This window comes from Clarias gariepinus, chromosome 10 (assembly GCF_024256425.1).
Source record: "Clarias gariepinus isolate MV-2021 ecotype Netherlands chromosome 10, CGAR_prim_01v2, whole genome shotgun sequence".
NCBI lineage: Eukaryota > Metazoa > Chordata > Actinopteri > Siluriformes > Clariidae > Clarias > Clarias gariepinus.
The window spans coordinates 13,186,930-13,202,066 of record NC_071109.1 but is presented as its reverse complement, the minus strand read 5'-3'; the positions used below and the strand labels follow the sequence as shown (position 1 = coordinate 13,202,066).

The 15,137-nt window shown below is 37.2% G+C and overlaps 1 protein-coding gene across 1 annotated transcript; it reads right to left on the bottom strand.

Annotated features, from left to right (window-relative positions):
* Positions 1-7,455: 7,455 nt before the first annotated feature.
* On the bottom strand, positions 7,456-10,973 carry kctd12b (potassium channel tetramerisation domain containing 12b). Its single transcript, XM_053505088.1, has one exon. The coding sequence runs from the start codon at positions 10,360-10,362 to the stop codon at positions 9,520-9,522; it is 843 nt and encodes a 280-aa protein (XP_053361063.1). The 5' UTR covers positions 10,363-10,973; the 3' UTR covers positions 7,456-9,519.
* Positions 10,974-15,137: the final 4,164 nt, after the last annotated feature.

The following is a 15,137-nucleotide window of genomic DNA, read 5'->3' as shown; positions in this document are numbered from 1 at the left end:
TGCGGTACAAGTGAAAACAGATCAACAAATATTTTTAATTTGAAATCATGGATCCTTCAAATACCAACAATGCCGCCTCCTTATCCAGAGTGCAGTCTCAAGAGCAGACATGACTGTGAGCTTAGTTGCATAAGGGAAGGCTTGGAGAGCCATGTAAAAAAAATCTTCAGTGTAAACCTCAACAGCTAAGAGCCTCTAAGATACACTTGAGTGGGATGTGGGAAGCTTTTTAGAGTGAAAAAGGATGCATGTTATCTCTATGGTTACTACCTCATCGTTGTGGAACTTTTCTTTTTAAATGTGTTTCCCAGTGACTTATAATAATTGTACAATTGTATATTCATATATATAAAGACCAAGTAAAACATGGATAATGTCACTTATTACTACCTAAAACCACTTATTATACCAGATATAAACCATGCTCATTTTAAGCCACAACCATAATTGACCTAGAAAAAACAAAGCGGCCTGCACACACTGAGCTCTGAGCTCAACCTTAATGAACACCTTTAGGATGAACTGCAATGCCAATTGCACACCAGGTCTTCTCGCTCAGCATCAGTGTCTGACCCCACTAATGCTTTTGTAGCTAAATGGACAAAAATCTTAACCATGACACTATAACAATTTAGTGGAAAGTTTTTTTCAAGAAGAGTGGAGGCAGTTACGACAGCAATGGTATACATGGTATAATAGCTAGGTGTCTATATACTTTTGGCAATATATTGCAAATGTCCATATCAATTATTTTTGCTAAATTTTGCAGCAGCGCACAAAGTCAGTTTAAAAAAACTATCAAATATTTTATACAATAATTAAATAATAATAATTATGAATATTATAATGTTAATATTTATTAATACAATTGATTAAATAAGCCTTAAATGTATCTACACTAGCAGCATAGCACATTGATAATATCTGTAGTTGTATTATACAGATACTTGTTAAAATCTGTAACTGCTCCAAATATTTCAACGTGTATCCACAGTATTTATGGATTTAGGATTAATACTTAAAAAATACCAGGACTGTCAGAATGGTCTATGAATTTTATCTATGACCTTTCATTAACCTCATATAATTTTATTACCATTAAAACTATATAACTTTATTACCAAAGAAAAAGGACCACATGATCTCTTTTGGCCAAATGTGATTTCTGTTTTTTTAGAATGCTAAGACTATATGTTAGTGTTTGTGGTACTGGAATGGATGATAATGGAGATATCTAAACATCACTGTTGAGAAGAGTTTAGCAACTAAAATATTAAGCCACAGGCTGCAGTGTAAAGGTCTGATAATGACTCTGGTAAAGAGTAAGAAAGTATGTATGGATTATATATGGAAAAAAAGTCCAAAGTCCATAGTATTAGTCCAAATTCCAAATTTCTATTCATGGTAAAACGCTGATAACCTAATTATATTCAATAGTGGACAGAAAGTGTACTATATATAGTCTTTATAATATCCAGCAAAGCTGCTTGCATTTGTTTTTTAAAACTACTGCTACCACAACCACCACCACACACACAATCCTACCACTATCACTGAAGTGTCACAGCTGTGCAGTGAATGGTCCACCACCCAAATGATATCTATTTAGTACTGTTCACTCTCTCCAAGTTTATGGCATAACGATGTCCTGACAAAGAGGCTAGGCATAGTAATAGATTACTGTTTATTTATTTACTATAAGGCTACAATAAGTATTACAGTCAAAACAGTATACCTTTATGGCAGTTTTACCTTATAAAATATCTAATGAGTCTAATGACACAATAGGTGCACGCAATCCTAGAGAGGATTATATGGATTCAGCACCATGGAGAGTGACGCCATAGGACAGCCACCAAAACAATAATAAGTACATCTGCTTCCTAAGTTGTGTTTATCCCAAGTGCTCACAGCTGGAGGATGATAAGTGCATCAGGGTCCCCAGCTGGCAGCTCATTAGTAGGGTGACAAAAGGTTTGCTCATGGCAGGAGAAACCAGAGGAGATGTATGCGCCATACAAACCAAATACAAATCCACAGCAGTACACTCTTCTTCCCTGACAAACTTTCCCAAGTGGAAGACTGCTCTCTTGCTGCAATGATATTATCTAATCACATAGGCTGTCACATTTGCCATATTCACCACACTTCTCAGCAAAAGACAACCAGTTACTAATTCCTAAAAAAAGTATAAAGTATATAGACATCTGGATACCATAAAGATTATGGTCTCGGGATGTTCTAAAAATAGTTGATTGGTGTAAAACTAATTACCCCAGACTGCTGGTAGCATGATCTCTACACACATCTGGGTGGGTAACCATGAACACCTAAGACACTCAACAAAATTAAAGGTCACATTTGCCCAGTGTGGCATCACTCTGTGCAGTCCCATCACTCCTCATGGTCTCCTCACGGTCTCCTCACAAAACTAAGGGTACAAAGCAAAGCTGAAATGACTGAATTTTGATCTGAATTGATATGACTGCTATCTTTTATCTCACACTTATTTCCAATAGGCAGGCTGTGCAAACTTACAATGCTAAACTAGCTATAGATCCACTATGAATGATGACAATCAAACACCTCCTTAATTAATCTCCTGCTTCTTTAAAGGCTACTGCAACAGTTAAAACTAATAAGCATGCAAGCTTTTTTTTAAATATCTTTCTAGTGCCACCATACCAAGTAATTGCACCTAGTGTACACCAGTCCTCATCTAATGTAAGATGTGTGGGGCCTGTGTGTGTAAGAGAGGGTGGGGTGCTACCGTTGTTGTTGTTGGCCTTCAGCGGCTCCTGGCAAGGGGTCGCCACAGTGGAATTTCCAGTCCGCACAACAACTTGGTACAGGTTTTGCACCGGATGCCCTTCCTGACGCAACCCTCTCATATAATCCGGGCTTGGGGCCGGCACTGCATCCAGTGGCTGGGGGGTTTGGGCACTGGCTGGGAATCGAACCCGGGCCTTCCGCATGGCAGGCGAAACACCTACCATAGTGCTACCGTATACCTCACCTTTTTGTGCACTGTTAAACTTCTTTAATTTTCTGAACCTTTTTTTTCTTGTTTGTGTGCTGTATAAGTTGTCTGGTTGTGTTACTCCAGACAAAAAAAAAAATGTCTGCTCAGCTTTGCAGATCTTATTGGGCTGAGTCCAATTGTTGATCAGAATAAAACTAGAATGAGAAATAGACTTCAGAGTTGCCATGTGGGGAATGTGCTATGCTTGCTTTCCTTATGGCAGACTATTAAATTTTAATAGATTGAATTATGCTGGCAAGCTGCCGCATAATACAGCCACTACTTGAAAGTGGATAAGTTAGAAAGAGAGAGAGATTTTTTAAACATCTGTTGGTGATGATGTTTGGATAACAGTCACATGTTGCTTTATTGGATTTTTTTCCAGCAGAAGAAAATAGGGAAAGAAAAGATAAAGAGAGCAGAGAAACAAAAAGTGGAATTGTTAAGTGGTTGGTGGGGGTGAAGATGGGTAGACATCTCTTTCTTGTGAAAGAGAGTCCGACAGTTATGTACAGATACTGCTGGTTAAGAAACACACCTTGCTTTCTCTGAGCCAACAGGTTCTTGTGCCATGTCCTCCAACCACACTTTGTAGCCTCACTTGGACTTGGATTTTTCCTCCAGCACACCTTGCAGCAAAATATGAATGTATGTCTCTGACAGCCAAGAAGAAATTTCTTTGAGTGATGCTGGAACTATATGCAACCATCTGCACATCCACAAGTTTAATGTGTTTTTGCTAATCCGAAAAGGAATGCGGGACTACAAACTTTTTTCATTCGCACGCTTGCTTCCTTCTTTTCATTGACCCTTTCTTAGTTTGCTCATGGTAATTAGAAATTAACATGAGACCCTTGGTGTCCTGAAGGACAGGAAAGATCCAACTTTGAGTATAAGTTGTCAATGAAAATGGACAGATGAAGTCCATATTCAGTAAAATACCCAGTGTTGATTTAACACTTTGAGTTGATTTGAGTCCAACTGGACATATATTAAAACAGTATGGTGTTAGTTTAACACTGAGAGCATTAATTCAACAATAGAGATTTTGCTGTGTAGTAAAATCTGGCTCGATCCATGATGATACAGCGAGCAAGAATATTCTCCTATGTCCCCTTATGCCCAGTGTTTAGTTTGAAGTTTGTGAGAATTTCCACAGCTTTTCAGAATGGTCCACATCATGAACTTGATCACCTTTTAACGGCAAATATCTGAAAATGCACATATTTTAGTAGTAGTAGTAAAAGAAGAAGTACTACGTCCTGATCGTTGGGAAGTCTGTCCCTTGACATGTCTTTGGGGAAACTAGTCTGGAAAAATCATTTCTTTTGTCACTCATAATTTCCTCCCTGGCAGCTGGAGAATACACATAGCGACAATGAAAGTTTAGATTTCCTTCACAATAAGAGGTGCCTGCTTCCTGCTGATTCAAGTTTTACTCATACCCTGCATATAAATTTGCCTCTGTCACAAGTTCAACCCCAGCTCTATGATGAAAAATTCTGGAATACACACGTTTACATTGTTACACAGGTTAATTTTTACTCCTGGCTTGCAGCAATACTGGCTCTTCTCCTCCTCTTTGTCCTCCTCACACAAGTCTCGTACCCGCTGAGCCTTCGTTAGCAGCTCAGCAGGTACATCATAGTCTGTGACTGGATCCATCATTTTCCATCATTTTTGCCCAATTAACTGCTGTATGCTGCCTCAGTGTTGTTCTCCTCACTTAGTTCACTGTCTGAAGCATAACTTTAGAAACATTTTTTTTTTAAATATGTACACATATATTCCAACTGGTCTTGATGGTTTAATTAGAAATAAAAACCCTCCACTTTCAGCTGCCCTTATAGTACATCATACAGGCATACCTTTACTCTCTCAAGGCATGGAAAAACTGTCTTATTATCTTTTTTAGTATTGTGGGTGAACTATCATGCTCAATCTGCACTAAACAAACAAGCAAAAGTAAAGGCTTAATGATAATTTGTCTCCATATCTTCAAATGCACCTGATATCATGTATACCACTTATTGTCAGTAGTTAAGAGAGTTAGAGGAGATTGCTGTTTGATTCCAAATTTTTTACAAAAAAATTACTGAATAGAACATACGAGCTGAAGGAGTAGTTTGCAATTTAAAGATCAGTTAGCTGTTTGGTGGTAGATTTCAGAGATCTTTTCAGGTTAAAATAGTATAAACAGGAGCCTAATATTAAAATAATTAGATACATCCATTTTATAGATTCAAGGGAATGGGAGTGAGTATGTGTGTGTGTGAAAAGGGGGTTTGTCCCATCATGCCATGCACATCATGAGCTAGCGAGCCTGCCTGTACTCTTGCTGAGCATGTTGACACAAAGCCACTGAATGCTCGGTAATTAACAGGCTGGCACTTTTATTTGCTGCTTTTAGCTCTGTTTGTGCTCATAGCTATCAAGAGATGAAGGATGAAACTGGATAGCTCCCTGATGTGTTTCTCTTTTAATTCAACACGTTTGTTTGTTTGTTTGAATGATTGATTCATTCATTCGTTCATTCATTAATTCATTCATTGTTCACGGTGGGGTTAAGGTAGTGAGATAAGGTGCAAAAGCAGTCAGGGATAGGTTCAATCCTGAGCTCAGATTGCTGTTTATGTGGAGTTCTCAGTGTTTGTGTGGTTCCTCCCTGGAGTTTACAGCTTTACACCCACCATCCAAAACCATGCAGCTAAATGAATTGGCTGTGCTAGATTGCCAATAGATGTGAATGAGTGTACGAATATATGTGTGCATGGTGGGATGGAATGACTCCATCAATAAACCAACTGTTAGCAAGATCCACCATGACCATGCCCAGGATAAAGAGGTTACAGAAAATGAACAAATTAATTAACTAATTGATTAATTCAAATAAGGGAAAATACAATTAGATTGTATAGAGTAAAACAGTTCATTTTATCTACATGCTATAGGATCTGGCAGCTGAAATGCAGTTGAAAAGTAAGCAGGACACGCACTGCTGCTCAGTCCAACACTTGACCTTCTCTCACCCTATGCACCCTCAATAAAGGAACAATTTCCTGGTTTAAAAAAAAGGTCAGCTTGTGGCATATAGCATCCAGGAATCAATGAATTTCTGACAAAACCAAACAGCACAGAGTTTGATATTATGGAGTAAACTGTGAGCCTTTAATGGAATAATTAAAGCCATCTGAAGCAAAAGAATTTCCTTGCACATTCTGCTCATTGCATATGCTGCCAGATTAAAAGAACATTTTATCCCAAATGGTGGTTAACTGTGAATAAACATATGAATCAGTTGATTATTCACCAAAAATCAATCACTTTGCTAAACTGAATTCAGTATTAACATGGTTAGATGATTTTTAAATTAAACTCATGTATAAGCTCACGTAATCCTACCAAGGACGATGCCATAACAGCAGATAATTTGATTAATGGACTTAATTAGTTTAGAGACAGAGTGATGTATCACACTGGGCACAGAGGGTTGTGTTTACTTCCTGAAATATGGGCAGTAGGATGAATATAATTCCAAAAAAAAAAAAAAACAATCATTCGAAAAATTCTGCTAATTGCTGGGGGACAAAAAAATGGTGCGAATAAGTTTAATATGCATTGACCAGAGAATTAGCAGACTGGTTGCACAACTCCACAAATAAGTGGAATCTATATATAAATATTGATATAGCTTAGATAGATAAAATAATATTAATTATTATATAATTGTGAATTTCCCCACGGGGATGAATAAAGTATCTATCTATCTATCTATCTATCTAATTAATTAGTGGCCAATATTATTTTTACAATTATTGCATTAAGTGAGAAATCTGTAAAATATTTTGTCTGTGATAAACAGTGTTAAGGCAACACGCCGGTTGTTAGCCTCCTCTGTGTGTGAGTGTGTGTGTGGAGTTTGCATGTTCTCCCTGTGCTTAGTGGGTTTCGCCAGGTACTCTGGTTCCTTTCCACAGTGGTTCCTTCCCACAGTTGAACGTCAGTCAGTGTGTGGTCCAGGGTGTACCCTGCCTTGTGCCCCAAGTCTCCAGAGATAAGCGGTATAGAGTGGATGCATAAGGAAACAGGGTTAATGAAAGAATGGTTAAAATGGGACGCCAAATTTTCAATTAGAATAAGACATTCTTGAATTTCCTAAAAAAAAAAAAAAATTGGAAAAAGAAAAGGCTTGACCCTGGTATGAAATGAGTTCAATAATATGGAATATATTTTATATTTAATATATAATATTTTGTTAATAACAATTTTTTTTCTCCAACATTAATATTGCCTCAGATATCACATGAAGAATTTTGTATATTTAGTAAAAATTATTTATTAATCACTAGTACCTGCATCTAGGGTGTGATGAATCAAAAGGCTTTTCCTGGAATTGCACTCTTGACAGTTTTTTGAGATAGCCATGCCATCGTTATTCCAATTTAAATAAAATAATGACTATTTGACTGACTATATTAGCTAACAAATTTGTTTACCGGGCTGAGTAATCTGCTTTGAAGGAACCGGTTATCCGTTTGCCCTCATTTCTATTCTGGTTATTCCTTCAGTCTGCCTTTGAAGTCATCACCGAAAAAATGATAAGGCGAAAAAAAAGGAAAGGCAAGAGCAGGCTTGAGAAATGCTAAGCACATTGCAAAGAGAAGACATATGTTCAGGAGATATGTGCATGATAATCCAGTTTAATGCTTCCATCTCCACCATTAACTAAATACACAGCAACATCGTCATCAAGGCAAATTCTGATAAGACCGTATTTCATCTGCTGGTCTTAATTCACATTTTGGTTCTAAGTTATTTACCAAATACTTTTTTTTTAACAACTTTACAGTGATTAGATACTGAGAACTGTGATTCCACAGAGCAATACACAACTGATTGGTACTTGTAATTCACCACACATTACAGAAATTGCTGTTTTATTCATGCTGGTTTTGCAGTTTTCTTTTGCTAACTTGCTGCTAACAACACAGAATGTCTTTACAAGAAAATTAATAGGGAAATGGGATCTCCTGATTAAGGATATGAGTGGCTCAATGTAAATCTTTCTTGTCAGCCAATAGCACATGTATGGCAAGAATCTGCCTGATGCATTAAGTGAGCATTAAGTGATTTATTTTTTGAACCATGTCATTAATTGTGCCTTAATACTTTCTAGGCATCTGAGGTACCAAATGCTGTGCAAATTCCTATTTATCCTAAGGGTGAACCTGAAAATTAAAAAAAATATTAGTTTTTTTGTATTTATTGTTTTGTTTTATCACACCCTTTTAAACACCTTAGAATTTGCTGTGTTCATAACATTAATGCTCCCTTAACCTAAACTTTTCTGACTTTACTTGCTAACATAAATCTATACATTCTGTAGGTTGAATAAACGCTATATAATCAAATTGACTAAAAAATAAAAATAAAAAAATACAAATATGTTAATACAACTGCAGTATCTGTTTTACAAAGAAAGAATTTGAAATGGCATATGGTTACATACACATGATAGGGAAATGTAAAAAAAACAACTAAAAATGCATAATAAAGAGAAATATGTATTAAAAAAAAGGAAAGGTTTTGCTTAAAAGGTTTTCCTTTGTGACACAAATGAACAAAACACCAGATGCCTTGTGTCACTATCAATACATCTCATCAGGCTTTACCGAGCAGATTTCAGCCAACACCTTAATCCTTTTTGTGTCTGTGTGTTCACTCCTGCTCAGAGTTCAGCCCTTGATGTGCTTTGGCAAGAAGGCAACTTCCCCTTCTGGTGTAACACTTTGTGTTAGTTAGAATTCCCACAGCATACCACAATTTTTTTCATATGAACACACTTTGCTTCAGTTTGACGGAAACAAAACATGGCAGATTGTTCAATCTTCTTGCACCATAGTGGCAACTGTAGCTTATTTATGCAGTCACATTGCAGATTCAGAATAATGTGCTTGTCTCTCAATCAAAGAGATTGATGTTATGGTACATACACATATCTTGTCTAGCTACTGTTTTCCTAAAGACTTGGTCCCAAAAGATTTCGAATAACACTAGAATGAATTAGACTGAACGATTTGTCATAACAGATAACCAACATTCAGGAAAACCATAAATGTCCACGTATGTGATGGACTAACAAGAAGAATGCCATGGTTTGGTGCCAAGCCTATTTGGAGATACGAAGATACCCCTTCCTAAGCCCTTAAAGGCTAACATTTTGCCAGTTTAAAAGCAAAGGAAACCACAAATTTTAAACCCAACAACATGACACAGGACTTCACAAAGGCCAGGAATGATTACACAAGTATTAGGAGCTGTCTCTGGGTAAAGGGGCAGAGTTTGTTTGAAGAGAGGAACATGACAAAAAGCATTAAGGGCAAGTCTGGTTGAAGGTTGGGATGGTGATCTAGAAGCATCTAAATCTAAGGGAGCACAATCTCAGAGAGAGTCAAGTAGGTTTTGGAAGGACAAGGGTCAGGAACATGGGTCTGTTCTCACTCACGGTAGAAGACGTATTCTGTGTAACTGGTCCAAATCTTGTCATCAGTTTGGTCATGCGTGAAAGCGCATGTGCCCGTTGAGTTGCATGCCACCATGTGAAAACCAGCATCAGCCAGCTTGTCAAAAGCCTGTTCAAGGAAAGTGAACTTCAGATAGTAGCGACAGGTGTACCTTTCTGGTGGCCTGTCAGGGTCACGGCTTTCATTCAGGGTTTCCCCAAAAACCTCTTTGGCCAACGACGTCTTCCCACATACCATGATCCGGGCCACACGTCGGAACTTAGCATCAGTCTGACTATCACGGCCCAGTGTGTATGAGCCTCGGTAGCCTATGGTGATGAACCCTGTGCGCTTGCCATCATTGGTTGCCAGGCTGCTGCAGGTAGCTGTCCCCAATGACGCCAGGTTTCGGCTAGCATCAGCACTGGGCGATGACTCCTCTGGATCACTCTGGCATCCATCATCACCCAGTGAGTTCTGTTTGCTGAACTTCGGCACCAGGATCTTGACTAGCTCAGGAAGTTTGAAATACTCAGCCTCCCTCTGTAGCCTCCCTCGCTCTGGGAAATGGTCGGGCAGAACGAGTTGTTGGTCTCGCATGTAGTCCAGGACATAGCGGAACAGGAAGCCATCACGGTCAACAAAAAAGCGGCCCTTGGTGTCACGCGCCAGGCTCGTGGCATTTTTCTGGCTGAACATCTCCCATAGGAGTGAGTCGGGAACACTAGTGAGGGTGGAGTAACGAGTTATGTATACCTGTCCTCCGACGTTGAGTTCGATAATCTCTGGAAAGCCGAGTTCCTCCGAAATGCCGCTGGAATGATCGGGTAAAGCCATGCTGATGGAAAGCTGCGAGTCAATCTGCGAGTCAAGGCTCGAGGACGAAAAAAAAACTTTGCAGTGGAGTATGAAATCCCAAGCTTCTTACACTCTAATGACAAAGTGGCACAGAATTTCACACCGAGCCAAGGAATAAAGGAAGTTCTCTTTCAAACATACAGCGTTCCACACAAAATGCGCAGTGGTGCACTTCACACTGTAACAGCTGGGTTACAGCATTAGAGTAGAATTGTCCTTCTGACTGAAGAGATTAAAAACATAAAAACAAACACAGATTGCAAATAAACAGGAGCGTCTCCTCCCTTCTTCTCTTATTCACTTTAACTCAGTTAAGAGTACAAATGCTTACATGCGACTCTCTCTCTCTCTGAAGTCCATTACTATTTCCTCGCTTTTCCAGATCTCCTCATAATCATTTAAACTGTGTCCATAGCAGTCTTCTTAGCCTCGGGCTACTTAAAGTGGCTGAACTACAGTTGCGGATAACATGGCGTGGAAGGGAAACAAAGTGCTGGAAAATATCTTAAACGAAACACGTAAATAAGCAAGCAGATAAACAAACACGTTGGAATAAGCACCTTCCATTACTGATGCTGTGTGACACTGAATCTCTCTCTCTCTCTCTCTCTTTCTGCTCCGCTCGGTGCTACAATATTCGCCTGGTTAGCCCCGCCCACATTGCAATGACGTAACACACACATAGTGGACTCGTTAAGCCCCTGTACATTTTTTATAATCTTACGTGTTCTTTATTGAATATGGTCATTCTACAATTTCTAAAAAAAAAAAAGATTACGATTATTATTATAAACCCTCTCTCCGTTCTTTACATAAAAAGCATACAAGAAAATTATATCGGATAAATAACATTTCAAATATTGTTAGATTCTTTAATCATTAAATAAGTATTTTAAACAGACCTATAAAACAATTGTGTTTATATGCGTGTTTTTCATGCGTGTATTTTTCTCTCTCCTAGTGATCGCTTGATTATAATTTTCATCTGCATTAATAATAAATGGAAATCCATTTTTAAGTGCAACACTGACACCTACTGGACAAACAACACAGTGCGTGACTAGTTATTGGTTAAAACTCAACATTTTTAGTAATTTCCTTGCAGGTTTTACATGGGGTTTAGGATTGTGCAGTATTAAGTAATTTCGTTTTTTCACCACAAAATAAGCAATATGATGCATTAATATTTATTTAATTTTAAACAACTATACAAACATGTATACACATGATCACATGTTTTTAAGTTTATTTTTGGTTGTTTTTAATAATAATAATAGTAATAATGATAATGATAAAAATAATATGCTCATATTTGAAGGTCCTACATAATTGTCAAATCATTCCTATATTCTGGTAGCAGTAAAAATTTACACATTATAAAAGTAATGATAACTTTCATTCTACCTGTCAAATCCAAAACGCAAATGCACAGTTTTAACTTCCTTAAAAATAGTGCTTCTAGTGTACTGTATGTGTGGGGGGGTTCTGAAGACTTATTCACTTCTCTCCACAAGCTGCTTTATCTGGTTCAGGGTTGCAGTGAATCCTTGACATGAGATGGGAAAATACACTGTGGATTTAAAAGCATTGTCATAAGCACTGCACACACACACACACATTCACAATGTGTGTGCCAAAGACAAGCCAACATAACCAGCCCATCTGCTGGCATTTTTTTGGAGGAGTAGGGGAAACCAGAAATCCCATAGGCAAGCAAGACAAACATAGACACTATCCCAAGCTCAATATTAAAACAGGAACAATGGATCTGTGAGATAGCAATGGTACCTGCTCCACTGTCCTAATTACAATAATCAATGGTCAACTGAAACAATTCTACAAGATTAAGGGTAGTGGTCACAAATAATCTTCTCTTTTATTATTTTTTATGACAACATGGTTGATTAACATGACTGAACAAATAACTTCCAGTAGCCATATTAGTGCAATTGTTTTTTTTTAAAAAGACTACCAAACTTGAGTTTTTTAAATAATAATCAGCAACAATATAATAAAATAATATATTATTTTAAGGTGGTTCGTGTAAGAGCAATCTTCGGACTGGGGAATGTGTTTTGCAGTTTTTCAAAAAATATAACAAGCTGCTTTTTTTTTAATTTTTTGCTTATGTTATTAACTGCTACAACAGTAGACAGTAGTAAACTGTAGTGAGTGTTAACAAGAACAAGTTAAAAGTATGACGTGACTAACTGACAAATAAAAATAATGTGATCACTGAAAAGTTACTGTCATGTAACAGAATTTGAACATTATAGGATATGTTACAACAGGAAAAAGGTTGGCTTTTGGGTGGTAACAGTAATTATGATTTGTGTTGGACCAGATCATGTCATGTATTTTTTTTTTTCTTTTTCTTCCACCTACACCACAGGGTATTTTCCTCAGCATAAATGTTTTTATAGTGTTTCGTCATGTACCTCCATTGCACTAGAGGCAGATACAGGTATAGATAACAATGCAAAAGATTGATTTCTTGATTGATTTTGTGTTGAATCAGAAAAGTGTTGACACACCGTTATCATTGTCCTTGTGCTTAACTGATGGTAACATCTTTGAGATACAGAAAATGCATAAAGGACCTTGAAAGCTGCTGACACTTATTCAGATAACACTGTGACTTACTCTGGACAAACCTGACACTACTTTTTTCTGTAATCTAATTACATTGTAATCACATTCACACAATCTAACTAAAAATGATTTCATGATGAATGGCTTATCTAAACCATTTGACTATATACAGTGTTTTCAGTATCCTGTCTGCTGAATACCTGAACTCAGACGTTCAGATGGAAACGGGTGTGAAGGTTTAAATTGACTACCTATTATTTTTTATTTATTCCTTTGTTAATGTCTCTTCTGTGTCTCAAACTAGAGTCTCTGTATTTGATTTCAGATTTGATTTTGGCCTGTCCAAAACTTTTTTTAATCTTATGAAGCAGAAATTGGAAAATGGGGTGCTTAACCATTATACAGTACATGGCAGAGATGGCGTTTTAATTTTCTCCTATTTTCAGCCTTTATATTGGATTTTGATTTATAGTAAAGGTACTTTTTTTGGCTGCTTATTCATTTTAATGGTTTAATAGAAATCTCACTAAGTAATTACACTAATATAGTGGTCATTTTTCTTATTGTCATTTGAACAACTCTCATCGTACTTTGCATTTAATGTCTAGCATAAACCAAAATACATTTAGAGACCCTTGTTTTCTAACTATGACAGTTGGTGAACATTTTGAGGATTAAAGAATATTAAAATACAAATGTCAAAATTTATTTTTAGCTGACAGCTGGTGTATTTACATGGCAGGTGCCATAATAAATACTGGCAAATTAGCTAATTTTATGATGTCAATTAATACCGGTTTACCTTATAAACAGCCTGATATATTAACTGGAGTTTGTGCAGCTTAACAAATCATATATCTAAAAATGCTAAAACAATACTATTTTAGGTAAAATATTAGAAAACTGCATGTGTCAAATTTTGCTAAAATTTCTTTAGATCTGGGGGAAGGGGTTGCTTAGTGGTTAAGGTGTTGAACTGGTGACCAGGTCTCTGGTTCAAGCCCCGACACCGCCGGGTCACCACTGAGCAAGATCCTTCGCCTCCACATGCTCGAACTGGCAACCATATACATAACTGCAACAGAAACGGCGGATGTGCCAGAGACGGAACCATCCATCCTAACACAGATCTATTACACAAATAAATAAATTTAACTTGATATTCAACTGAATGTTTCAAGCATATTTTGGAGGGTGCTGATAGTTATTCCTTTTCTGCCACTTTCTTGGGTCTTTATACATTGTACGTTGTCACACGTGTCATTTTGCAGGAACAGTTTCAGGAACATGACACAGAGGACATGGTGTTGACTTGGCATGCAAATTCCCTAAATCTCCATGCAATCAAGCCTCTTTGGGATGTACTGGACAAAAAAAAATCCATGATCCATAAAAGGTTTTTATTTATCTGGAGGCTGTTTATCCATACCACAGCCTGGGTGGCATGCCTGTCCACTATAGAACACAACACACAGAAACATTCACAGACACATCCTCACATAATTAAAATTGTGCCACATTTAAATAGTGGTGAATGTATTCAACATGCAAGGCTTTGTTTAAGGTGCAAGGAAACATCCAGTAGGGATCCAAACTGAGAGTAAACTGATAATCTTTCATGCACACTGACAGAATACTGTATGTCTGTTCTCAACCTAGCAATGATACGAAGGTTTTTAAAATACACCACTGTTGCTATATCTCATATACTCATATAGGCATGCATACAGTTCCAGGTCAGTGTCACTGCTGTACAGAGAATTTGTAATCAGTAGTGATGGGCCACATTCAGTAGCTGCGTGTGTTTATATTGTAGGCTTATCTGATACATTTGCAGTGCAGTTTCAGATAGATTTGTTCGATTCTGCTGTAGTGTCTAGTGTTATGTGTTTTGTAAAGGCCAAAAAACCCCAGTAATGCCTTTGGTGTCTTAGAATAATGCTGCACAATGTAAATCTCAAGTGTAAAATGATGCATCTGCAATGCACTGCAGTGTAAGAGTGACATAAGATAAACCAGTACAGTATATAAAATAGATGTGCTGTTTGTCTCTATGATTTATATATATATATATAATCTCATTGATTTAATACAATAATAATACTTTTATTGTATTCTAATTATGAAATGATCTCAATAAATGGCAGGTATAAGAAATAAAA